The sequence below is a fragment of the Phalacrocorax carbo genome, chromosome 9 (assembly GCF_963921805.1).
Source record: "Phalacrocorax carbo chromosome 9, bPhaCar2.1, whole genome shotgun sequence".
Taxonomy (NCBI): domain Eukaryota; kingdom Metazoa; phylum Chordata; class Aves; order Suliformes; family Phalacrocoracidae; genus Phalacrocorax; species Phalacrocorax carbo.
The window spans coordinates 20,183,252-20,210,523 of NC_087521.1; the positions used below are offsets into that span (position 1 = coordinate 20,183,252).

General features: G+C 40.0%; 2 protein-coding genes across 10 annotated transcripts in view; one reads left to right on the top strand and one right to left on the bottom strand.

Annotated features, from left to right (window-relative positions):
* The window catches only part of DGLUCY (D-glutamate cyclase), a 45,560-nt gene extending 40,893 nt beyond the window's left edge, over positions 1–4,667 (top strand). For 6 of the 9 annotated variants that reach the window (XM_064460569.1, XM_064460571.1, XM_064460572.1 and 3 more), the window contains one exon: positions 4,216–4,667. In XM_064460569.1, the coding sequence (XP_064316639.1) occupies positions 4,216–4,359 (144 nt within the window). In that variant the 3' untranslated portion in view covers positions 4,360–4,667. Of the gene's footprint in view, positions 1–1,988; positions 2,131–4,215 lie in introns of those variants that run through there. The other 3 variants (XR_010374458.1, XM_064460576.1, XM_064460575.1) reach the window with 3 other exon arrangements.
* A 93-nt stretch (positions 4,668–4,760) lies between these two features.
* GPR68 (G protein-coupled receptor 68) lies at positions 4,761–27,272 on the bottom strand. The gene is made up of 2 exons (XM_064460577.1): positions 27,101–27,272; positions 4,761–10,040 (listed from the first exon to the last, which is right to left on the bottom strand). Exon 2 carries the CDS (start codon positions 9,897–9,899, stop codon positions 8,823–8,825), a length of 1,077 nt encoding a protein of 358 aa, XP_064316647.1. The 5' UTR covers positions 9,900–10,040; positions 27,101–27,272; the 3' UTR covers positions 4,761–8,822.

Here is a 27,272-nt window from a genome sequence, read left to right on the forward strand (position 1 = left end):
GAATATTCTGCAGAGCATTCAAGACAGATCGAACATAAAAATCCTCAAAAATGAATGTATTCCTGTGCTGTGATTTCAAGTACAAGACAGTGCTACAATTCTATGGGCAGTGCAAGAAATCCTTGTACTGTGATACAGTGATTAAAATTCCCTGTTCACTTCCTTAACATTGTTATGATTTTATAAATCTCTGTTGTATGCTCCTTTAGATGTCTTGCATCCAAAATCAAAAGTCACAGTTTTAATACAGAAGCCACTCTGTCCTTCTGATCTTTCTGCCTTTTCTAGTTATGTTAGAACCTTTCTATATTTAGTTTTGAATGTTTCTAAATTGAAGTTGGAGAGACTTGCAGATGAATATTTTTAAATGTGTTTTGACTAATGCAGCGCTGAACAGTGTGATATTCTGGGAATGCAAAGGTTTCAGACTGAGAAAAAGTAAAATAACTGAGAAGGGTGAGAAATTACTGTGATCTGTGCTCATCCTGCCGAGCACGTGGCTCTATTTTTAACTTGGCAGCATTTAAAAAAAATAAAAATATACTGAATTATCAAGTAAGGTTTGTTCCATTATATTCGTAATAAGTTAGGAACTTCAAACTTCAGTTTTATTGGCAGACCACCTCTATAGAGTCTTGGACAAAACCAGTAAGTTTGTGACCTCCAAGAATGCTAAGAAAAATGTAATCCATCTACTATAGATATTGCCCACAACAGTGGAGTATTGTGCCTGAGATGATGGTACGTTCTGTGTGAAATTCCAACAAAGCAGCTCTTAAGTATTTTAGAGTAGGTCTTACTTTTTTAAATTCTTGCTATTTTGATTTTTCATCTAAAGGTCATAAAACTGAAACTGATCCCAATTTTTAGCATAGCCATATAGCCACTGAACAGAGGTCCAAGATTGAACATGAATTAGTCTTTACACATATATTAATAAGAGATACTGCAAAGCATTTGTTTTTTGTTGAGAACTTGATGAGCAAGAAACAATTTGATCTAAGCAATCTTTACTTACCTTTCAGTCGTGGACTTGAATCATAATCATAATTATCTTGGTTAATACAATGTTGGTTTGATTTTTCAGATGTTCATGGTAGTCTTTACCAAAGTGACTGTAGGGAAATATAGTAAATCATCCACACTCAACTCTGCATTTCCTTGTAACTCACAGACAGGTTAACGTATCAGGCAGTTTTTCTTTTACTGAACTCTTTATTAATGGTAAGAAATGAACTGTATAGTATTTATTTTGAAATTATGACCTATAAGAATATTAATTACGTTATAAATGAGCAATATAAAAAGCTGTGACATTTGTTTTGTAATTCTTTACTAGCTTTGTCATTCATAAGGGAGGCTTTTTCCTGAATAGACTGCAAGTTAACAAGTTCTTTTTCTAGTAATTTGATTATTTTTCTGGTTAGCCCACTCCCAACATAATTACTTGCTAAAGAGAGAACTGTGAGCAAATTGCAGCACTTTACAGCTAAGGAGGCATACTGTATATTGTGTATGTTCCTTACAAGTGGAAACAATAGCATTTGATAATAAAATATGGTTTCTCAGGCGTAGTTATATAGTAATTAAGCAAGCAAACCTTTTTTCCCCCATGTAAGCAGATCAGAGAGCTCTAACATGTAAATATGGGAGAAAAAAATTCTAATTAGAAATTAGATTTTGTGAATCTAATTCAGGTGTCTTTTCTGTGACACAAGAGATATAAAGTGCCAGTTTGCATATAGATACTCAGTGCTAAGAGAAACCTCTCTCGTGCAGAAAGATCAGGTGCTTATAGTTGCATTCATATATATGAACATTCATCTGATATAAGCTGATGTATATTTATAATTCTATAAATTACAAAGAAGCCCTTTTTATGCTACCAATGTATCCAGATAATTTTCTTAAATAGCTGCATCATTACCATATTGGTACATGAAGTCAAGACTGACACCGTGTAACTATGCATATTTTTTCTTTAATAGAAAACCCAGTGCCTCATTTAACTTTGTTGCAGCTAAGAACCAGGATGCTTTACCAGGAAATATAAGACAAAGCTTTATAAAGTGCGTTCAGAAAGCAGGTTACCAACTTATACTAAATTCTCTGCTAATTGACCAGACAAGGTATGCTTTAATTCTTTCAGAAATATTTATATTTTGGCCATATACCATATTACATAAAATACAACCATATTGTGCCTAAATTCAGATCTAAAGCTATTGTATTCTTCATAGTTTAGAAGACTTTCTAGGGAAAAAAAACCTAACCATTAATAAGAGAATGTTAGACATCTTAATTTTGTATTTTTTTCATCATTAATTTGTGTCCAAGAGATAAAGGACTTTGCTAGAGGTTATTGTATAGCAATATCAAACAAGAAGTATTTAAACCTACAGAACTGTTTGTCAAGGGCACTGGTAGGGTTGCTTCAGTAGCAATTTCCGTCACAGCAGGGTCTCATGCAAATGGAAACAGAACAGGAGACCAAAGACCAGAAAAGGCATTCCTAACAAAGGAAGGGAAGAAAATATAGTTATATGACTATTTCAAGGTCTTATGTGAATTACCATGGGGTTGGGGCAGTGGGAAGCTAAGATGTGAGTAGGCTTTTTATTTTTCTTATATTTTTTTATTAACATAATTAGGGAAAAAAATTCTTTTTATAGTAAATGCTAAGACAGTAGAAAAAGTTTTACTGTGTACATTTCATATCAAGAGAAAAACAAAGCAGTTTATGCTAGATATACACCCATTTGGAACCAGGTCTTCTAATTTCACCATTCATAGAATTTGTGTTTTTCCAGAGCTGATTTTAATCCCATCTTTTCATCTCACAATGCTAACTGGCCCATAGCTCACAACCAAGAATTTTGTTCCCTCTGTGTACTTAACAGCTCAACTTGGAACATGCTTTGTTGTCTGCTCACATTGCTGTTAAGCTAGAAAATAACAATTATAAATGTGAAATTGCGTTACAGTTCTAAACAAATTATATGCTATTTCAGAGAATCCCAAGGAAGCACAATTTCAGGGTTTTCTTTTTTCCCATTCCTTTCCTAGCAATCAGAATTCTCATAAAATCAATAGGAAAAAAGAGGACAGAGAGCAAAAAGCACGCAAACCCTAGCTTGCAACTAAGCGTCTCCCAGCCACTCTCTCACTCCCCCCCAGTGGGACTGGAAGAGAATCGGAAGACTAAAAGTGAGAAAACTTGTGGGCTGAGAAAGACAGTTTAACAGGGAAAGCAAAAGCCGTGCACACAAGCCAGGCAAACAAGGAATTCATTCACTCCTTCCCATGGGCAGGCAGGTGTTCAGCCATCCCCAGGAGAGCTGGGCTCCATCATGCGTAACTGTTACTTGGGAAGACAAAAATGACATAACTCCAAACGTCCCCTCCTTTCTCTGTCTTCCCACAGCTTTACATGCTGAACACAATATCATATGGTATGGAATATCCCTTTGGTCAGTTGGGGCCAGCTGTCCCAGCTGTGTCCCCTCCCAACAGCTTGTGCACCCCCAGCCACTTGCTGGTGGGGTGGGGTAAGAGGCAGAAAAGGCTTTGACGCTGTGTCAGTGCTGCTCAGCAATAATGAAAACAGCCCTATATTACCAACACTATTTACAGCACAAATCCAAAACAGAGCCCCATACCAGCTACTATGAAGAAAATTAACTCTATCCCAGCTGAAACCAGCACAGCAGAGATCACAGAAGATCCAGGAAAGGGAAGTGACTGTGCAGACTGTTCCAGTACTCTCTGTAACCTTTTCTCCTGATGTATCCTTTTTCCCTTCTGTTCTTTTGCTTTAAAAATGCATCTGCAGCCAGCTGCTATGCTGGTTGTATGACAGGTAGTTTTTTGAGATACTTTCGGTGTTTATTCTGATTTGTACAAAGTAGAAACTTGAAACCAGGCGAAAAAGGATTCATGTTTCTGAATTGACACTAATGTTTGAGGGAGTGTGGAGAACAATAATATCATTCAGTAATTAAAGAGCAGTGAAGAATATAAGCCTTTTGACACTCCCTAAGTTGCAGATGCTGCATGTATTCTTTGAGACAAGGGAAAAAAGGTGCTAGCAAATTGCTGTCAAAATAAATATAGAGGATGTGGTCAGTCTCCCCTAGAATTAAAATAAAGATCTTGATGAATGCTCTTGTCTGATTCAGGATTTTAATTATAATCTATTTTGGGGTTTTTTTAAAGGAAGAAAAGCTTCTGAAAACACTTGTGCGTCACGGGGTCCGCAGTGGAAAAACTGCCAGTTTGGAAATGGAAGTGGATGGCCTGCCCTTCTACAACACCCATTCGCTTATGATTGAAAAGCTGCTGCAAGAAGCGCATCAGTGACTGCCCCTAATGATTTCTATATCAGGAGTTGCTCCCATGTTGTTTCCTTATTCCCTAGGCTCTCACAAGGCATAAAAGATCAGAAAAAAGATGACTTTTCATCGCTGGTGTCTTGGCCACATTCAACCTTTCATTGTTACCCTTATAACATCTTTGTGAAGCGAGAAGGGGATGTCGTCATGATGATTTGGTCTACCTTTCTTTCCTGTAATTATGTAACAGAAAATGGCTATTAAATGATATTATATACTAAGAGGTGATTTGGCTTTTACAAAGAAAGCTTGTCATTAAAATGAAATATTACTGCATTGCTGTTCCTGTTTTACTAACCCTATAGCTGCAACAGGAAGTAACTCTTGTGGCAACTTGGATTTAAAAATACCTTGTGGTCGGGAAAACAGCTGCAGTGGAGAGGGGAGGTTCAAAACAAAAAAAAACCAGTAAGTGTTACAGTAGTGAAAGTTGTTAAATACAGCTCCCTCGCACACTTCCTGTAGCCCCTCTAACACTGTCATCTTATGGTGGTGGATAGTTTGTGGAAGTGTGAGGAGATAAGGGGAGAGTTTTAACTGAGCTGGTGAAAATAAGGGCAGCATTGCAGACCTTCCGTGTAAAGGGTAGGCTATACCATTTGCCTCCTTCGTATTAGTAATTTGCCATTCATATATTTTGTCCCTTTCTGGGTGATACAGAAAGGCTGTAGACATTTCAGGGTAGCCTGTTGTTAAGAATAAATGAATTAAATACACAAATAATGATTAAAAATTAATGCTTAGAAATTAAAGCGTGATTAGAAATTAAAAAACATTTGCATTCATTATGAAATAAAATTATGTAAATTAACATTTAGGTGAATTCCAGTTATAGAAATTCAGCTTCTGATGAGGCTAAGTGAAGCAAAATTAAATTATGTCTCAAAGGCCTACTAGTGCCAAACCAGTACATGAGAAATGGTTGTGACGTGCCTGACTTGTGTCATTTAAAGCTGTGATTTTCCTGTAACTCCAGATGAGCATCAGGGCTGAAGTTCTGCTAGTTGTTGGCCTTTGGAGCAGAGAGGGCCGGGTGTATTTGACACTGCACCTCTCAGGCACTGATGCTTTAGTTGTCATAAAATGATCATAATGGTACAAACGGTGAGCACCAAACCATTGTGCTTTAACAGGATGAGAATCGCTGCTGTGTTTAGCCACTGCTTTTTCCAAAGGACAGTGAACTTCCAGCAGCCAGCAACACCTTGTATCTACTTTTCTTTCTGGCAGGTGAGTTTTATTTTCCTTCTCTTCTATAAGACAAACACATAACTTTTTGAGAATCAGAAAAATCAGCTCGTACTACAAACACCAGCCTACTTTGAACATTCATCTTCTGAAGTTCTTGAGGATACACAGCCTTTAAAGACTTAAAACAGTTGAATGTATGTGAGAGAAAGAAATCATAATGCCAGATTTGCTGCTGGACATTCAGATCCACCAAAGCTCCCAATGTTTATTTTATGGATCAGTCATTTTTAAAGATTAATTTTATTTAAAGCTTCTTGAAGGACATTGCAGTGAAACTACCTTGAAGTGTCACAATTAGAAAACAGCTCTTTGAGAAGTCTCCAAACTGTAACTATTAAGTAAAATATTTCATATGAATGCTTGAGCTTTTTGCCAAAGCCAGTAACCCCACAGGATGGCATATGCTCACTGCTGCACAGAACCCACAAAATGAGATTGGCCTCACTTCAAAATGTCTGTTTGGGAGAAGAGGCAGCTGATTTCCTTCTCTGTGTGCTACATGCTCATTGGCTTACTGACATATGAAACTAACAGGGCAATTTATAATATTCTTTCCAAACACTAACTTTTGTCAAAAAAACCTTTATTTAGTAAACTTTTGCCCATTTTTCCCCAAAATACAAGTTTTAACAGATTTCATTAAGAAACATAAAATGTAGTAATTTGTCTTTTTCTCTAATGTGTATTTTTAAAATCCCTTCTTATGTGCAGTCCCAAGCACTGTATTTAAACCAATAGCAATGTATAGCATATCTCCAGCAACCATAGTCAGACCCTTGATTGACTCTGTTCTGGCTGAGATGGAAAGAAAAGCTCTGAGTGAGAGCGACTTTCCTCCCATATTGGTTACAGTTCTGCAGCCTAAGCCTAACAGTTAAAATATAGAAAGAATTGATAAAATATGACTTCAGGTATAAAAAAGATAAAAAGAAGAAAAAAATTCCCCCTTACGCTTGCAGGTTAAATGTTGAGAACTGTAGCAGAATACTGGACCCTGTGACACAAGTTTCCATCTTACTTTAAACTGCAGCAGCTGATCAAAAGCTGACAACATCAAAGTACCTACTCAAATAAGCCTTAATTCCCTCAGATGACAATTTGATGTAATCTGGCATGTTCTGCATTCCAGCTGTCTAATTTAAACAACATAGCTAACTATAAAGAAGTAAAGCATAAACAGGACAACAAACCTTTCATCCTAGAACAAAACACCCGTGTGTCTTACAGGCTGCCAGGTCATGGGAGTCCAAGTCATTAGTTCAGTGCATAACAACATACAAGCATGGCATAACGGCAGTCGGGAGTCCCTGCCTTATGACCCCACTGATAGAGACAGAGGGTATTAAGGGAAAGATTAGGAGAAAGTAAGGCTAAATGGCACTAATAGTCAGAAGAAAAAAATGCATGCATAAGGTAATTAATCCAGCTTGGTGAGTGGTCTAAATATAAAGAAATGTAAAATAGTTAAACAAACCAAATCTTAACCTAAGCAAACCTAATCCCCTCCTGGGAGTGGGGACATGAATCCTTTCTGCAAGAGAAGGAAGGAGAGGATCTGTAGTCTCAAAAACAGCAACTGTGGACACAGCCATAAGATTGTTATTTCAAACACAGAGTGAATAAATATAGGAAGAAAATAATAAACAACATTCTTATTAAACATGTCCCCTAATTATTTCTAATATTGCACTCGCAGGGTGGTTTCCAGGAAACTCTTATTGCATGTTGCCTTTTAGAAGCTGGTGACAAACAAGGCTGTGTTACAATGACATACTTCGGATACTAGAAGTAAACCATCTGTCTAGAGAATCTTCTGACATTAGAAAAAAAAAAAAAAAAAAAAAAAAGAAACCTGATTATACTGCTGGAATTTACCAGCTCCAGGTTGCAGAGAGAGAGGTGTTTCAAGAAAGGTTTGAAACCAGAGAGGTGAAAGGACAAGGCGTAGCAGTTACAGATACAAGGTAGGATGAGCAGATCATGAAAAAGAATCATACAAGATTCATTAGTATAAAAAAGAGAAAAAGAAAAAAAACTAGAGGGGCCATGGTGATAGAAACAATACTATAGAGCACAACTCCCGCATCTTCAACTGCCATTATCTCCACTTATTCTTGTATTTTGTTTCTGTCTAAACCAGGAAACATAGATCTTTCATACATCATATTTCTGATATTGTATTGAATGAACAATGACCAAACCCTAAATATCTGTGGAAGAAAACAGAGTTTAAACAGAATCCATGTAACAGTTTCCCCCCAAAATGCATTGTTATTTAATTGCCTGCATGGTCTCTGCTGCACAAGACACGCAATGTGCGAAGGATACAATCCAAACCTCAGCAAGGTTTAGTAGAATTTAGACGTAACTAAATTTGTCTTTGAACACGGTGACTCAGAGAAGCGCATGGGTTCAAAGCGTCTCACGTACTAACAACTTCCTGTTCTTTTCCAAGTCAACAGACCAAACTGTTTATCCCCATCGGAGCCAAGAGATGTCATACCTCTGGAAGTCAATAGGAGCCTTATGATGAAGTTCAACAGTCTGAGGTTCAACAGTCAATCAACAGATTGAAGGTCTCAGAAAATGCTGAGTTCCTTGTGCATGTTCTCCCAGAACATCTCATGTTATTGGATTGGTTGTTTTAGGAAGTTGATTCTGGCACAGTCTCTGCAGGCCTCAAAACAGGCTGAAGGAGGAGTTATTTCAGAAAGTTACAGAAATGTTGCAGAAATGCAATTTTATTTACCTTTTTCTTCTTAAAAGTACATATGGGGGCATTTAATTTGTTCTGTCTCTAACCTTTTCAAAAGATGATGACATCTAGTAGAGAATTATTTTCTCAGGATGCTGCAGGGGCAAACAGAAAGCAGTTAAAGACAAATTCAACAGAACTACACACCATGAGTACTAGCTTGTTCCAGTCAATGCAGACATCAAGACGACAGGTTTTGAGCAATACCACAATGACAACAGACACAGAACTGTAACTGAACTGACTCAGTGTGTGCTTTCCTCACTATTGCCAAGGTCCATGCACTTCCAGGGACGACCTCACTGTACTGCATTGCTAAAAAGCCTTTGGGAGGTAACACAGTTGTAACACATGGATAAATCAGATGGATACACAAACGCGGCCATAGCTGCAGATTTTAGCTTAACATCCTTTTTTGATGAATGCTACAGGCTGCACATGTTAGTTGTGGAGAAGTCCTTCATTTCAGTACCATCATTTGATATTTGTAATAACCCTGGCTGTTGCTCATGCTGTGGCCTGTTGGAAGTTTCTGGAGCATTCAGTGGATAGGATTCCTTTGTCTCAGTCCTCAGACACCCTAAACACGTTAAACAAGAGTCTCGCATCTTGGCAAAGTTCTGGTAAGTGCTTTCACTGGAAAAACAGTACAATACTGGATCAGCAACACAGTTAAAAGTAGTCAACAGGAGAGAAACATGGTAAATATTAAATATTTTCTTAGCAAATGAGCAGCTGTTCTCCAACAAGCTGCGAACCACAAGTAGGATGTGGTATGGTCCAAAGCAAACCAAAAAAATTAAAACAGTGCTTGAAACCAGTCGGTTAATTTGGATTTTTGTCTTCTTTTGAGTGCCGTGACTCTTGCGGACAACTCGTAAAATCCCACAGTAAGAGAAGGCCAGCAGAAAGAAGGGGAAAAGGAAGCCAGCAGAGAAGCGGTAGTAATTGACAGCGTGCTCCCAGCCTTTGATGGGGTAATGCTCAAAGCACATCCTGTGGTTCTCGGCATCTGTACTGATCACCTTGCGCGTAAAGACAAGGCAGCACGTCATTATTTCTTTGGTCCAGATAATGATGCTCACAATTGCAGCAGCCTTCATTGTCCGAAACTGTTGAAACTGAAAAGGGTGCACTACTGCGAGATAGCGGTTGATGGAGATGCAGCAGAGGAAGCCCACGCTGACATAGATATTTTTGTACAGGAGGATGCCACAAATTTTGCACAGCAGCTCACTGTAGGTCCAATTGTCATGCTGTAAAACATACTGAAGCCAAAAAGGGAGAGAAAATATGTAGAGCAGGTCTGCTACAGTCAAATTGCAAAGGTAGATACCCAATTCATTTTTAGCCTTGATCTGTAAATACCCATAGTACAGTGACAGGCAGTTAGCTGGCAAGCCTAATATAAATACAAATATATATACCACAGGGGATAATGTCTGGTGGATATCATGATTAATATCACACTTCTCAGTTGTATTCGCTGTGGTATTCACCATCTTCTACCTCTCCCTGTATATCATTCATCAGGGTCCCAAATGAATAAATGTAAAATTTAATTTCATCCAGTTTCATGTATCGCTTATTTCTTCCACAAAACCTTAGGCTGAAGCGATGACTTGCTGCAGGATGTTAGTAACCTGAAAGTAAAACACATGAAAATCTTCAGAAGGGATATGATTGTCAAATATATAGTACATTTTTCAGTGAGCTCCTTTTTCCTAGCTCTAAATTTTCTTACAGTCTTTGATAGACAATAAAGCCTGCCTGGGAAATCGTGATTCATATGAATAAGTCCTCATACAGAAAATTTTGTGTTCAAGAATTCAAAAGCAATTTACAAATATTTGTTTCTTCTGCTTTACAAGTAATCTAAAAGGTGAAGAACTATCATCTCTGCTTTACAGATGAGGCACAAAAGCAGTAATCTGATTTGTCCAAGATGGAAGAAATGTCTCTGGCAAACCAGCAGTCCACTCAGACTTTCTCAGAGGGTGCAGGGTGCACAAAAGAGTAGATTTTTAATTTCCATTGCTTAAATTCCCTTTAGATACAAGGTACTATGGAATATGCAGTTCAACCCATCAGGATGGAAGAAACAAATTTTTAGCTATCTCTTACAGTTACTTGTAAGCACAATCCTGAACAGCAAGCTGTCTTTCTCTGTTGGAAGGACACTGTAAAAATCTGGTACAATGTATCACTGTGGTCTCAATCCTACAGGATGTGCTATTACAGATTCCATATTTGCCATTGACTCTCAAAACCACTCATTTGCTGTTACTATCTATATGTTATATTTTTCCTTTTCATCTTCATTGAATATGGATATAATTGTTTTGACCTGAAGAACCTTCTATAATCCAAGCACACACCCATACAAACCTTTCTTATACTATACTACTACTATTTAAGACACTTACAAAAACAAATGATGACAGCAGGCTAGCACTTGGTTCAGCTCGGACAAGCATACAGCCTTGAGCCAGCTCACAACGATTAAACCCTAAACTAAAGGAAGTATCACATACAGCTTTTTGTTACTTCATGTGATATACTCACACTGGCACAAATGCTTGGGACTGGAAAACAGCAGGGCAAACTGTGCCCAGTCTGAGGGGGCTGTACGTTTTACCTGATGATGCCAAAGAGTGAGGCTGTATTTCTTTCAATCTCTTCCCAGAAAATGCACAGTTCTAGAGTATATTTTTGAAGGTTAACAATTTTTTAACTCCTACAGATTCCGTTAGTATGTATTCAAAAAGAGAGCACTATCAGGGACAAAGGTAAAGCCTTGTTTGCTTTTTCCTGTTTACTATCCTGATTTATAGTCTTGTCATCATCATCTGTTTTGTCTAGGAACATACAGTTTTTTCCAAGGCAACCCTTATGAAAACAAAACCACATTACAGTAAAATTATTATCAGCTGCAGCGTTTGAGGGTGTTACTGTCAATAATATTTTTAAATAATTTTTTTAAAACAGTTGTGGGCTTTACTCCTGTAGAAATTGAGAATAAATTCACTTCCTTGGGGTGAGAAAAGAATTGGGCGGCTGAAATGAGTGACCAAACCTGCAAAGACTTTCAGTATTTAGCTTCAACCAGTGTAGTGCACCATCCCTCAAAAATCAGAGCAAACTTAAGGACACATGTAAATATTTCAGCATTAGAATGTGTTTTTCATTCCTTTGCTTCTCTTCTTCTTTCTTACCAGCAGACAGAACATCAGCCCCAGTTTTGGCAGAAGTATTCTTGGGGATCTCAGATACCTTCAGCCATGAAGCAACAGGCCACCAGAAGCTCATCTCTCAAAACTTCTAACTTCATTGTGCAATGCAACTTGTGTGAAAGACTGATCAAGTCTGACATAGCACAAGCTCTGCTCTCCTCCTCTCACTCTCACGCAGGTCCTTTGGGGGTTAAGAGACTCAGGCCCTCTGCTGTGGGTGGCACAACAGTTCTATTGGATAAATGAAGCACAGCAGAACTGCTGCTTAAGGGACCCAGTCACAGATACCTGTAGTTCAGTTTGAAGTTTGCTCCAAGAGACTGCCATAACCTTTCCATGGAGTAATGATGATGATGTTAGCAGCGCAGATGTGTACAGCAGAAACTAACCACTGAATTTATGTACAAACTTCCCAAAGGACTCTTACTTAGGGGCCATTAGCTCTCCTGTAACACTATCCAGTTTATCAATGGCTTCATAACCATTATGCAGCTCTTCTGTCTACAGGAGACCTGGCTCCACACCCACAAGGACAGCTCACAGAATCTTTGCTGAGGCAGGTTTGATAACCTACTTACCCCACCCCACCTTTTCCAGTCCAGAGCTCCAGGCCAAGTACAATTGTATTTGGGTTTGTATTTGATACCATTTAATTTCTGTACAACAATTTGACGAGCTGTACATGTAAGAGTTTGCCTGCACAGGATGATAGGTACCTAATGGCTAGGTGTGCCAAGTCTAAAATGCCTAAAAATCTGGCATCTATCACGTAATCTACCAAATAAAAGTGTCCAATCAGTGTCCAGCTCCTGTTGATGAGGCCAAATTCAAAAGTTGCTGACAATTTTGAAAAGTCAGAACTGTCTTTATGTCTAGCATAGTTCAACAGCGCTGAGTTTCGTTCAGTGTTACCCAGTGAGTCAACATGGATCACAATATGAGAAAAAGCAGATGTACTCTACAGCTGCACTGTTTGGTTTTTTTTACTATTTCTTTTACTCTAAGAACTCAGAATGCTTTTATTAAATTATGTTTGTCACAGACAACATGACTGTAAAAATAATTTCAGTTTAGCTTAGAAGTCTTGCCAGAATGCAGAATGTCACGGAGACAGCAAGAGTCTTATTGATACGACATTATGCTAATATAATATACACTTACGATTACAGCAAAATTTCCTGCTCCTGGATGAAGCGCTGGAGTGGGCTGTTTCAGGGGGCAGGAAGAGAAGCCTGGCTGTTAAGAACCTCCTTGCCTTGTGCTAACAAGCCCTCCCTGGTTTCAAAGATGGGGATGAAAAACAAACGTCAAGATTCTTGCTTGCACAACAGCTGTCTTATACCACTCTTCTGGTCAGCGGCAACAGTGAGCCAGGAAATTCGTCCCTCGTTTCAGCCTCCTCAGCACGTGGGCTCTGGGACACCTTGTGCCCTCTGACCCCTCATGCCTGTCTAATGACAGGATCAGTAGCCAAATGGGAAATATTAAGGTAGGTCACCTTTCCCCCAGCACCAAGTATACTAAACATGGCTCTGCACCAGCCAGGGAGTGAACCTGTATGATTTTTCAGCAAGCCTGGTATCACAGTACTGCAATGGCAGTGTTAAACAAATGGGTGCAGAAGAGCCCACCCAGTTATTAAGAACATAATACACAATACCTTACAAGCTGATGGGAAAGGGGAAACTGAAGGAAAGGTGATGCAGGGTATGGGAGAGAAAAGAAAATACCTCCCCCACTACTTACTGACCTCAACTGGATAGGGGGAGGAGAAAAATGAAAAAAGTTGCTGTATGAAAAACATCTGGAGTGCAGACAATGATAAACCTGAAAGCAGTTACAAACAGGAACACACAGGCATTCTTTTTAGACAGCTTTAACATGGAAATAGTGCAGCTGTGTGATTTTTTTAGGGCATAGCTTATGTAACACCTTCAGTATCATGAGTCTGCAGACATTTCCAAGCAATACTTCTCTCTCATATATGCCTACATCTTTTAGATGATACCCATCTAAGCACAAGTCTTGGAAACAAATTAGAATACTCTCTCCATCTACATGACCTCCAAACAACTCTTGCTCCTGGATTAAAAACAAAGCCAAGGATCCCTGGGTTTCAGAGAGCCTCACTTTTTCTTGGTTTAAGCCAGCCAACTTTAATTACTCACTGGAGAGTTCAACAACAGGTTCTTTTCTTTCCCAACTCCTTTCTGCCTTAACTGTTGACAAAATCATGACTCCCCCTTGCACCGTGAACTGTGGAGAAGCTCACGTGTTAAGCACTGTCTCTGGCGGCGGCACAGAAAATATCTCAGAGCCACTTACAACAACAGCCTCTTCAGCTCAGACCAAACACTAGCATAGACCCTGGGTGGGTTTTCTCAGTTTTGGTGAACATTGCTACAACTTTCCTCACAAGAAATCTGTCTGCAATTAGACCTACGTATTTCTAGCATAGACAAATTGGACTATGCCAAAGGACTTCCTTGTAGGAATTTGCAAAAGTTGTGCACACAGTTTGTCTTATCCCCAAAGCACTTGTTTCCATGAACAGGGAGTGTAACGTGGTTGTGTGCCTTTATGTGACAGTAGCTTTCTTGCTGTTTAACCTGTCCCTACACCTGTCATACACTGTAGACAGACCTGAGTCACTTGGCTGTCACAGCGGGACTTGAACTGTGCTGCATATCTTGGAACCAGAAACCTGAGGTTGTTTCAGTTTAGGATTTGACACCAGCCCTTAAATTCACACATGAAGCTTCCCCCAGCACTTGAGGGTTTGTGAGCTTGGTTTGATCCTGGTTCACAAAGCCTGGAGGAATAAGGTCAGGTAAAGAGACTGGGAAGCGATGACCAGCAAAAGAGAGGAGGAACCAGTCAAACAATATAAAATGGGCAGAAACTGGCTAATATCCTTAGAGCAAGCTTAAAAAAAAACAACTGTGGAAGAATGTAGAAATCAGGGCACGTGACAGAGTATGAGGAAATGGCACAATGATGTTTGGATTCAGTCAGAAGAATCAGGATGTAAAAGACAGACCTGTTGGAACAGGTCCAGAGGAGGGCCATGAAAATGGTCAGAGGGGTGAAACACCAGTCCTGTGAAGAAAGGCTGACAGAGTTGGTGTTGTTCAGCACGGGAAGAGAAGGCTGCGGGGAGACCTTAGTGCCGTCTTTCCATTATTAAAGGGGGATTATACGAAAGATGGGGACAGACTTTTTAATAGGACCCTAACGATAGGACAAGAGGTAGTGGCTTTAAACTAAACAAGGGTAGATTCAGACTAGATACCAGGAAGAAATTTTTTATGGTGAGGGTGGTGAAGCACTGGCACAGGCTGCCCAGAGAGGTTATGGAGTCCCCATCTCTGGAAACATTCAAGGTCAGTTTGGACGGGCTCTGAGCAACCTGCTCTAGTTGACGATCCCGCTCACTGCATGGGGGGTTGGACTAGCCAACCTTTAAAGGTCCCTTCCAACCCAAATGATTCTACAATTTTAAAGGTGTCACAAGTAGAAAGACCCATAAAAGGCAAAGAAGGGTGATTCTATTAGCACACAAGGAAAGGAAGGGTAAAGAAAAACAGGTACATATGAGGCACAAGCACAGATTATAGATCTAAACAGAGCTGAAATATTTGCTGTTATTTTTTATTTCAATCTTTAGAACTAAAACTGTGATACAGCATCTAACAAAATTGTTTTTAACAGTAGGATGGGAGCATAGAAAAAACAGATATGCAAAGGCTAACATGTTTTGAAAGTCTATGTTCACTCCAAGGGAATTATCTAAAGCAATTTGTGAACCATTGCTGATGATGTTCCAGAAATTATGGTGTATTGGGTAAAACAGGCATAATACCTGTCTTGCAAAAAGAGTAGCTAAAGAATTATACACCAGTCAGCCTAGCTTCAAGCAGAACGAGTCATCAGACAATCAATACACATATCCGTGCATTTACAGAAGTGACTCACAGCTGCAGAGACTCACCCCAAGTGAGTCCTGCCATACTGCAGAAGGTGAAGTTGGGCTGCAGTTGGCAGCTGCACTTGCTTCATGCCCTGTCTCGGAAAGATGGGAGCAGCTCTGGTCTCAGTCCTACCTGCTTTCTCTGTAGGAGGACCCAGTGCAGGCATGGATAGACCCTATTTTCCCAGTAATGTGCAGCCTTACCAGGCTGCAGATCTTGTTGCTGCTCCAGTGAGCAGAAAGTAGAGTTGGAAGGGATAAGGGACAGTAGTGGAAGCTGTTGCCTCCTCTCCCTGCCAATGGTCAGTCTTGTCCCACACAGCATCACACCCAAATATCATTCCAGTCCAGCTCCCAGAAACTACCTGCCACAGCTCAGTGCCATTCCTGTCCTCATGGCCTGATATTAGACATGCCAGCCTCCTTCTCAACAGTTTTCAGCTCCTGTGATACCCAAACAATTCCTTTCTCACATAGAGCCCACACACCCCAGGGCTGTTGATGCATGGGGGAAGGCAAGACTTGAGGGGGAACAGAGTCAGCAGCTGCATTTCAGGACTCATGAAAGCCAGGGAAGAAACAGGAGGGAAAGACACAGAGGCAGCAAGGGCAGCAGTGCTGCAGCCAAACCCCTTTGAAGGCTGCTTTAGAGATGCTGCTGCAATAAGAGACACATGATTCAACAAGAAACAGTAGTGTCAGACTGATCTCACTTCTGTCTTTCATGAGGTATGGGGCTGAAGAGCTAGACAGGAAGCAACAAGTGTAATATATCTTGATTTTATGAGGACTTCTGACACATCCCAATGCACATCCTCATTAATACCTGGGAAATTGTAAAGGCATTACATACTGTCAGATGCGTTACATGACTGTACACAAAAAGCAGCCACCTGTAGTTCACTTGATCTGGAATGACAGACTGAGTTGAGTGCAATAATCTGCCCTTTTCAGGATGCTAGTCAGTATTTTAATCTGTTCATAATTTCATAATTTCTATCCCATTCAGAATGGGATAGAAAATGCACTTACTAAATCAGCAAATGATACTGACTTGCAAAGGACTATATAATACAAACAGGTTTTAAGATGATCTTGGTCTGAAAACAAAACAAAATCCATTGAGGGCAAATGCAAAATTACTCTGCTTGGAAAGAAAAAAATCAGATTGTCAGTATCCAATGGGAAATATCTGGCTATGCAGCAGGGTGGATAACAATGCACTTAGGTTCACTCTGTTACTTATGAGAAGAAAAGAATTACAGTGGGATGCAGTACTTGAAGGGCACAAAGTCAGGTGTCCTCTCTACCCACCTCTGGCAAAGTCTCTGGAACCTTTTGTACTATAAGAGATACACAGGCAAATTAGAAAAAGTCCAAATATTTTGGGCAACCAAATGATATAATGTCCATTTCTCTGTCCTCACAAGTTCAAAATTATATTCCCTGACAGACAGGAGTTTCCTGAAGGTAAGTCGATAGTGCTTGTGAAGCACTCAAATGTCCTACCAATGGTAGTTGTAGATTAAACGAACAAATGGACAATAGGCACATTGGTTAGAAGTGGAAACAACTCTAGTGAATAGGATACTTTATCCTTGTTCATTACTTGGGATGAGGCAACGTATTACACAGCTACTCTTAGGGGCACAATGCAAAGCCATGGAGATATAGTGAAGCTAGCACTGACTGTTATTTCAGGGACCAGAAACAGCAAAGCTGTCACGGTGTGATACCTAGCCTGGCAGATCAAAGAAAAAGGGTGCAGGGACAAAACCAAGGTAATTCCAGTTTACTGAATTAAGTTTCTACAAGAAAGGTGCTCAGATTTGGCTCAAGCATCTCAGCAGGGCACTGGTTTTGTTGAGCTCAGACAGAGTTAGCAGGGCTCATATTGAGACAGAAGTCCAGTAGAAATAATGATTCTACTCATGAAAGCTCATAGCCTGGTTTAAATATGTAAGTGGGCTAAAAATTAGGTTGCATTAGAGACCTTCAGATTTATAATTTCTGACCCCAGTGTACTTGACCTTGATGCTCACCTTTTAGTGCAGCTCATTTTACATGCACCATCAATGTACCTTTTCAGGCCTTGGGGTTAATTTCTCTACCAACCATACCATGTATTTTTTAACTGGATCACTTTCTAAACCATTCTCAGTTAATCCAGAATTAAATATATACCACTTTAAAGACAGATACATGGTCTCCAAGAGTATAAATTATAAATCACTAACAACAGAAAGTGTGCAGAAATTTTTTGTCAAGCCTCTGTGTGAAGAGCAGTTGGCTGCAAGGCGTTTTGCTTCTGTCTTCTGCTGGATGTGTTTGTAAAGCAGAAAGGCTACCTCTCCGGTACACTTACTCTCGATTTTTTTTCCTGTCTGCTTTTTTGCATTAGAAGAACAAACTCTGTGTGTCCTTCTCTTTGCAAAAGAGTCTTACTGGAGGCATACAGTAAAAAAAAGCACTGTATCTTTTTAAACCTCTGAAACCATCTTACATAAAATAAAAAGGCAAAAAACTCAATTCCTCAAACTGAATTCCCTTCTAAAGTTAATTTAGGTCTATATACAGCCCATTCAGTGTGTAACTTCCAAGTGGACCCTTCTAACATGAACCTCTGTGTACAATAATTATTGTGTGTATCTGTTTCACTGGGAAGAAACCATAAAAGTATTCTGTAAATTCCAACTCACTTTACTTTTGTCATTATTGTATGACTCCATTTATAAACCTATTGTCAAAGAAGGAAGCCAGCAACATTTTTCCAGAACCCACATAAACAAAAGACTAATTAGTCACCAATGTCCAATTTTCCTTAACACAGACACGCAATTATTCACAGCATTGGGTAAATCACTCCATTTGCTTGAACTTTTATATCCCAGGAATTTGTCCCAACTTCTTCATTTCTACTTACCAAATTTCTCAGAAGTCTAAAGCAAGCTAGTTACATGAAATATTCCATTGCTAAAACTTCAGGTGCCATCTGGCCCCCAGTGGTGGGGTAGTTGAGGCTTTCACGCTCTCAACTTGTAAATTTGTCATTAGGAATTGATCATGTGGATTCGTGTAGCAGGTTCATATTAAAATACTTGAATTTTGAATCTTTTTTTCTCATAGTGCATTTGATGCTTGTTGAAAGCACTAGACTGGTCATCACCATAAGCTGAGAAATTTGACCTATGCAGCCTAACATAAACAGCGTGGGCTGATGAGTGCAGTGGCAGCCAGAAGCCAATGAAGGTAGCTCAAGTGTATTAATTAAAATAATTTCATGACCGATAAATTTAGTTCCAATGTTCACTTCCCATCAGTAATGACATGGTAATGTAGTTTATTCTTACAAGTGCCCTTGCCAGCAGATCAGGAAGGTCTGTAAGGAACAGCTGAATCAGCATAGATCACAAACCTAAATGTTCTATAATCAACCCACTTTGTAAGTCAAACTCGCTCTCAATTAAGGAGGAAGCCACCTAGAAAACAAGCAGCTGAGCACTTCAGAATGGCCATAAGAAAGCTAAGGTACCACACACCAGTAACTTCTAATACCACATTGCCCTGTAGGCTACACTGGGAGAGGTCACAGGGAGGACTTGTTGAAACGTGAAATTTACATTCTTGGAAAATATCAATTTTTCAGAAGAAAATGCCCTGAATAACCCAGATCATCATCATCCTAGGCTCACATTTGTCATTTTAATTAGAGCACTAAATATCCACTTCTTTCCTACCTGATGTGCAAACTGCTGTATATGACATACTACATATTCCATATGATATGAGAAGTCAGTAATAAAGCAAATCCGGTTTTACAATAGAACACCGGGAATGATGTGGTGGTTCCAGGTGTTACATACTGAACTGAAGCCAACAACACACTTTCATAACAACACCCCCCCACCCCATAGCACATTGGGGTGTCTCAGCAGGCTGTAGGTACTACCCCTCCGGATCCTCTGGGATCCTCTGGCTGTGGTCAGAAGTGCAGGGGCAAGGTCAGAGGTCTAGCAAAGCCAAAGACTGAGGGAGTTGGGTTTTATTTAGTCAAAGACGACCAGATCGAGGGCAAACACAGCAACAGCCTTCAAACATGTTAAAGATTGTTGCGAAGATGAGAGAGGCTGGATTAAACACCATGAAAAGCATTCCACTAATGAAGGTAAATGGTGCATGGGGTGTAGGGCTGACATCACGGAAGGTCTTAAAATTTGGCAAATAACTTGAGAATGGCTCAGCTGATTCCCCTTGAAGGCAAAGAAGTGTCTGGGGACCTCTCAGGACCTTCCCATTCTGTTCTCCACTGTTGTTTGCCAGGTGCCGTGACACAACTCATCCCTCTTAGCGACATGTAATAGCATGGAAACAAATTGTATAAATCTGACATGAAGTAAAATAATTTCCACAAAAGAATTTTGTTTTGAAACAAATCGTCGTTTTCCAATTATTTTTATGAAGTGTTTTTCATTTTGAATTCTTTTTCCCTAGAAACTAAAGCTGTGTCAAAGTGAAATCTATATGATCTCACATGCACAAAAACTAATACAAAATCCCCATGTTCTGCTGCTGTACCATTTCATTTCAGGTTTTTATGACTTTGGACTTCTTAGTTGAGGCCTGCACATATGAAGGCCAACCTGACTCACAAGGTAAAGAAGGTAGGTAAGATAATAAGCACAGTTAGAACAATACCTTAGATCACTTATTCATTACCTAGGATGAGGGCTTTTTTACCAAATGCAAGGTCTGAACAACTGGCTGCACACACAGAAGTGCTGAAAAGAAACTACACTTTGGAAAATCCCTGTTTACGGTAATAAGGAGTTCATACAATGTGTAATTTCAGACAGGCAGTCCAAGCGGTATCAGGGAGGTGAGTCACATAGCAGAAATTAGTCATGCCATAGCTGCCTTAAAGCTTTTACAAATGACCCTCATCTGCCCCCTCCTTCCTGCTGTTAAAGATCAGCCAGGTAGATGACATCAACCTCCAAGTAATTCACCACTGATCTGTTGTGACTAGCTCCTACCCACAGGAAACATCTCCCTGAGGCTTCGTGGATGACTTGCTTGAGTACAGGACAGTGGGCGGAGGAAAACACATCACACCACTTTCTGCAGCAATCGTTGGGATTGAGAAATAGGAACTTCACCCTTCTGAACTAAATGATTCTGATTCATTTTACCATCTAGGCCTTTGGGAAAATCACTCTTCTGATTCATTTTCCCAAACTCTGCATTACTGCTTCTTTTGATGCTGCAGCCTGCTCTGACACCAGCACTGTGCTCCACCAGGCAATGCCAGATGACTTACATAGAAGTCAGTGACTTTAGGTTTAGGTTATATCTGTATTTTATTTTAGTGATTTTTGCCTTTGTTGGTTTGCCAGCGTGCCCCTCTACCCTTGGCACTGCCATACGGCCCCTGCTTCACAGAGCTACACTGCTGAAAGGGACCCATGGCCCCACGGGAGTTACCCCCCAGATTTCTCAGCAGCCTGAGCATGGGCCACCCATTTAGAGCACACTGCTGGCAGCATGCACAAACCAAGGCCAGGCAGAGCAGGTCAGAAGTTAGCCTCTATCTTTGCTCAGATGGTTATGGCACTATACAGGCACAGCCAACGTGTACATTGAGAGCAACTTGCTCTCTGTACCCATATGCTGTCACAGAAAGAGGAAGGAGTGCCAGCAACATGCAAGGCAGTCCCTTCTGTCAAGCCTCCCCAGCAACACTCACTGGTTACAAGGGAAAACTTTTGTTCAAAAACTGACAAGTTGGAGACCAAAGCAGTGACCAAATTCTCTTTCTGCTTGCATCTTTTATAATGCCACTGCCTCCAGACAGAACAAGTTATAATTAAACCCAAGTATCATCACATCTTTCCCTCCAAATGGATCTCATTAACCGAAAGTAGTTTGGAAAGCAACCAAACCCTGATTTGTGCAATTTTTGGTCCTCCTTTACTGATAAGTTCAGTGGATAGAACTGATTTTGCAGTGCTGCTGACAAGCAGCAGCCTGGGACAGCAATAATCAATGTTTGACTAATAATGTTTAACAAATAGCAAAGGTTGTCTGAGAGAAAAAATTTTGCTTGCTAGGTCTAACAGAAATGTGGTTGAAACTCTGCCGTGTCTGAAGAGATTAGGCATGTCTCCTGTTCAAGGAGAATGTTAACATTTTCATTATTCCATGCATCGGCAAATAACGATACAGTCAAGAAAGTAATCTCTCTTTTAAATGCTATTTTCTGCATATATGATTCAGTATATGGTTCATTTTGTACAGCAAATGTTTTAAGATACGATAAAGTGAAAAGTTGTTTACAATATTTGAGGAATTTTCCCTTCCTCCCCACATTTTTCTTTTACTTCATTCTTCTTCTTCTGTTTGGATTTATTTTAATCAAAGAGACAAAGTTCATCATAGGATAGGAGCCTGTTCAACTGAAGCACCTAACATTGTGTGCACTGTCACCATTTAAAATGGGAATAATTCTTTTGTGCCTTTGTACCATGTTTGTGTTTCTGGTTTACACTGATCCCTATTTTGTGTTTCAAATATGTTTCTGCTCTAGATCCAATTCTTTCTAGTCTAGCACACCACCTGCCCTTCCACGCACTGCTGTTTAGCTGTGCTCATTTCCTTTCAGACTCATTTGAGTCTTTTTTGGTCCCTGTCCTGTATTTCTGTACTTCTTCCTTGGATCCAGCACTGAAGGCAGGAGGTGTGCATATGCACTTGTGCATGTCTTCAAATAGTTCCCATCTAGCCTATAGAGATATAACTCTTCTAAGCTATCCCTTTTTGCTGCCTTTAATTAAACTTCCTCCTTTTTTTGCAGTTTCCCTTTTGGACATTAACCAAGTTTCCTTTAGATCTAAGTCAATATTCACATGCAAGGCTTGTTGTCCGATGCTTTTTCTCAGAATTCTCACGATTGTGTAGAAGCAGTGCAACCTTGCAGAAGGTTTTCCTCTGTGCTTTTTCCCTCATTGTTGCTTTTGCTCCCTAGATGGCTATTGAAAACTTCGGTCCTTTATTCTGTTTTCACATGAGGATACAAGACTCCAGCATCCTAGTCCCCAACAGATAAATCATTCTAAACAAAGTGCTGGCGCCTGTATCTGCAGGCTTGTTTGCATTTTCATTTCCTGAATTTTCATTTCCTCAATTCCCTTGATTTTAATTTAAAAAATTATTTTAGCACTCACATGATTTTAAGTGCTAGTGTCTTGCTTTCATTAAGATTTAAAGAGTCTGGTCTTCCCTTACTCCTGAGTACCTTCATTTCATAATGCATATGAACCTGTCTTCCCTCTATTTTCTTTGTCATAGCTTGAAACTACCTCTCTCTGTCTGGCCTTGCATATGCTGTGAGAAGCCTTCCTCAGCACAGTGCTGCTGAATTCCTGCACTTCAGCGAACTAAGAGCCTAAATGTTCTTCCCAGCGCCTCTCCATTCCACCTTTGGACGACACTGGCATCCGCACGAGCAGTGACTGTCTGCTTCCCCTGTGTCAGAGCCATCTCTCTCCTGGGAGACAAATCCCAGAATTCTGCCTGGAGTCACAAACTCAGCCATCCATGTGCTTGAAAACCAACTGACCCTTCCCTAGTCTTCTTTTAAAGAAAATTGGGAGGAACAACCTGCTACAATAACGGTATTAACCTAGATGAAAAAAAAAAAAAAAAGAAAATGAAAAAAATAGTTGAAGAACCATGACCTTACAGAAATGAAAAAACCCTTCTCTTATGGTATCAAAGAAGGAACTCGGAGCAAAAGCAACAACCGTACTGTAAACTGTTCACGCTTCAAAACACACATCTGATTAGAGAAAAAAGGAAGAATAAAATACTCATTACAGAGAAGCTCTGGTGAGCTCTTGGGTGGGAGATGGAAAAGCTGGCACAGGAAATGTGGGATTCCAAACTTCAGAGCTGTTCAGAAATGCAGGTCCTGCTCTGGGGTGGAGGTCTAACCATCTCTGAAATTTGGACACAAGCTCAAATTCCAGTTAAGAATGTCCTGACATAAGTTAACAGATCTTAGTTTAAGCCTCTTCCTACTTTAAAAAACAATTCTTATTCTGAAAGCTATGTCTGAGCACTCCTTAAACACTGAGCATAAAACAGGTACATCCTCTAATTAGATACCTGCATAGACACTAAATCATTACCCATCACAGTAAAAAATCCTCCTCCTTCCTTTGGCAGATGGAAGACAAAATTTTTCCTGATAAAAATGATCAAATTCTAATTGTTACTAAAATACTGAGCTACAAGAAAGCCAAAGCCAAACTCTGTAATATATATTCCCATTCTTCCTAGTGATGTTACCCATTTTAGCATTTTATTCAGGTGTCATTAAAGAGACTTAAGTTTGATACTTTGATTGCATGTGCATTTGCAATGCATTCATTTTTGATCTCCCCTTCCTGTGTTAGCTAACATCTCTTCAGAGCTCATGCATCTTTACTGTTGACCCATAGCACACAACAGGAGAGAAAGGAAGCTTGAAAGCTTGCAAAATAAAGCAACGATGTTCAGAAATGAGAGATTCAGCTTATCCTAGTAGCAATAGCTGTCCATAGCAATTTTTGAGTGGAGAATGTCAAGAGAACATCTCTCATGAGGAACAATAAGAGCATCAGAGTACTTTCTCCATTACCTGTAGACAAGATCAGTTTTACATTTCAGTTCACCTCTGGCATGGTGACAGATCTGAGCCTAAGCAACCCCAGATCAAACACCAAGATAACGCAGCTAGAAACAAATTTGTTGCCGTGGAAACAATATTTAGCAAGAGGGCTCCATGGAGAGGAAGAGAGTATATTTTCAAGGGAGACCATTTCTCAACTTCCCTCTAACAGAGTGTTTAAAACCTATTATTTAGTCTTTTTTCTTTTTCAGACAGATTAGCTACAACTTCCAGATGAAGTGCCTGAAAAGTTCTCCTTTTGCTACCCAGTAGAGTAACAGAATTCAGAGCATGGTGTCTAGTGGAGAAAAAGGAATTACAGTGGATGCATCCCCCAGAGAATAAACTGCAATGTTGTTCTTAGCTGCTGCTGATTACTAATACCTTTACTTAAAATTATTGGCCAGTTTCCTCTAAACATTAAAGCTGTTCTGTGTCTTTTCAAAACCAATTGCCATCAGCTGTCAGGGACAGAAGGTCCGCAAATGCTTCAGCTAGCAGAATAATTCATAACAAGCATTAAAAGCCACTCAGAATAAGCTTTATAGGAAAAACAAACCTCTTAGAGGAGACATTCAGCTAATTATAAGGTAATGAGCCTCACAAGGCCACCACATCTGGAGTTCTCTTTTCACAGTTCTTCACCTACAAATAATTAGCAAGTTCTGTAAATGTCCTCATGAGGCCAAAATAACTTTTTCTTTGGTTATCCCCACACTGATACAAGAATAGACAGCAGGACCGAAGCCCCAGGGCAATCTGAGAGCACCCTTACGTTAGGTCTAAGAGAACTGGCAGGGAAAATAATTTCTTCTCTGCATGCTGTTCGATGGGATGCCAAGAAAACTTGCAGTTACAGCGTCAGCTGGTTAATCTGAGTGACAATATCCACATAGCTGGTTAGGGGAGGAAAACTTAACATTAATTCTCACACGTTTATATACCTGGCCCTGTGCAACTGTGTTCAGCCACAGGTAAGAAGTTTCTGTCTGCCCAACCTCAGGAACCAGCCACCCCCCAGGGTCTCTCTATTTGATCACATCTAGTATGACAATACCTACGTACACCTAGTTTGGCTGGGAGTAGCTTTTCTCCCTTCTCTCCCATTTCCCCACATCTCCCTTCTCTCTTTTCCCACTGTCTAGGATTGCGTGCACTCCTCAGGTCCCAGAACAAAGGGAGTAAATTTTTTGTCCACCAGCCACAAAGTGAGATAAATACATCTCACTGCAGATTTCAAGCGACATCCCCCCACCCCGGCTGTGCTCCACTGTCACAGAACAACATACTGGTCTGATCCTATAAACCAAACATTTTCTCACGGTGTACTCCCCAGGCCCTGGAAAGACTCCTAAACCTTTGAGAATGTACCTTCTCTGTTAATATCTAAACTACAGCTGTACAGCATTGAGCGTAAAGCGAGCTGGAAACAGCTTCCTTCTGCCTCTTCCCTCATAAAACAGAAAGATCTTACGATTGCACGTGTAGAAGCAGCATGATATGGGGGAACAACAACATACTAGCAAAAAGATAGGGAGGCAGGAAGGATAGGGTTGAGGACAATAAAAAAGTTTGTTTCCTCAGGACACCTGTTGGAGTGGGTGTTAAATACACAGGATTGACTCACTTAGTGGCTTCTTGATTAAAGCAAACTTGAAAGAAGAAGTGGTCAGACACCGTACTCTTCTGGAGCCAGTGTGAACACAGGGTGTTAATGTGGAAAAAGTCACAGAGGAGCTGATTAACAGACTGCTCAGAAAGTCCCGTAATGCTCACAATGACAGCGTCATGTCTTATGAGGCTACGTGTAGCTATTTTTCCTTGCCTCGCTGTTAAGTTTCCTTAAATTTTTATTAATAAATATCTGCATCTGTTCTGAACAGAAAAGGACAGGACAAGGCTGTTGTATTCTTCTAAATTCTGTTTCTCAGCTCCCCTCCCCATGGACACATGAAGCTGATCGTCCAGTGATTTGCTTTTCTTGTTGCTTTACAGAGACTGTCAAGAAAAATGTACTTGTAACACAGGTAACCTACAATAATGAGCAAAGGTTTTTAATCCTATTAAAAAAAATTAACTTACGATTGAATGAATTTCATGTCACTAAACAAACCTTCACATTTCAAGTTTCCCAAGTCAGCTTCTGAAGAGCAGCAGGAAAAGTGGCTTGCCGATTGGAAAATACAGTAATGACTTACTTTTGAGATACAAAGACAAATCTATATAGGTGTATGCAGAGCACCCACACGCCAAGGTATGTGATTTAGCAGTTTCCTGTTAGGCATAATTTTTGGCTTGCGTTCTCAGGGGAAATGAAGTATTTAAATCACTTATTAGTCATCCAAAATAGCTTATGTCTAGTCCATTTCTACCGTCCTACTAAGTTCTCTGAAAATGACTATTGGAATTTATCTACTGGCTAATGCTCTGGTTCCCCTCTGCAAACACGAAACAGTTTCTAGGTTTATCTTAACAATTCCCTTTCATCAGTACAACTTCAACATCCAGCTCTCCTTGCGCCTAAGTAGAACTCAAGAAAGTTGTTTTGGAAGAACTTTTATTCGAAGTTCTCGGTAATGGGAACTTGCCAAGGAAATAAATTTTGAGGTTGTGAATTTTTTTGGACGTGTTACTTTCGTTGAGTCCTTGGACTGCCTCGTTGTTTTGCTTTAACAACCCAGCCAAAAAAAACTGTCCTGCCACCTTTCCAGGGGTCATAACCTTGCATAACCCAGCTCAGTAATGGAAAATTAACTTGCTTTTAAGAATGAAGAGAGAAAAAATGAAACTCACCTGTGAGAAGATGTTATACAACGAGGTTTTCCTGCAGTATGAAGAGCACAAAACTTCCCTTCTCCCAGCTCCTGCTTAGGCTGCTGGCGGGGCTGTCCTCCTCCCAGCTGTGAGTGAGACTGTTGGTGAAGCAGCGTAGGGAAGGAGGAGGAGATTGTGTTTCAGCTCCTGT

Excerpts from the sequence above, each read along its gene's own strand:
- GPR68 (XM_064460577.1), bottom strand. The coding sequence starts at position 9,899 with ATGGTGAATACCACAGCGAATACAACTGAGAAGTGTGATATTAATCAT.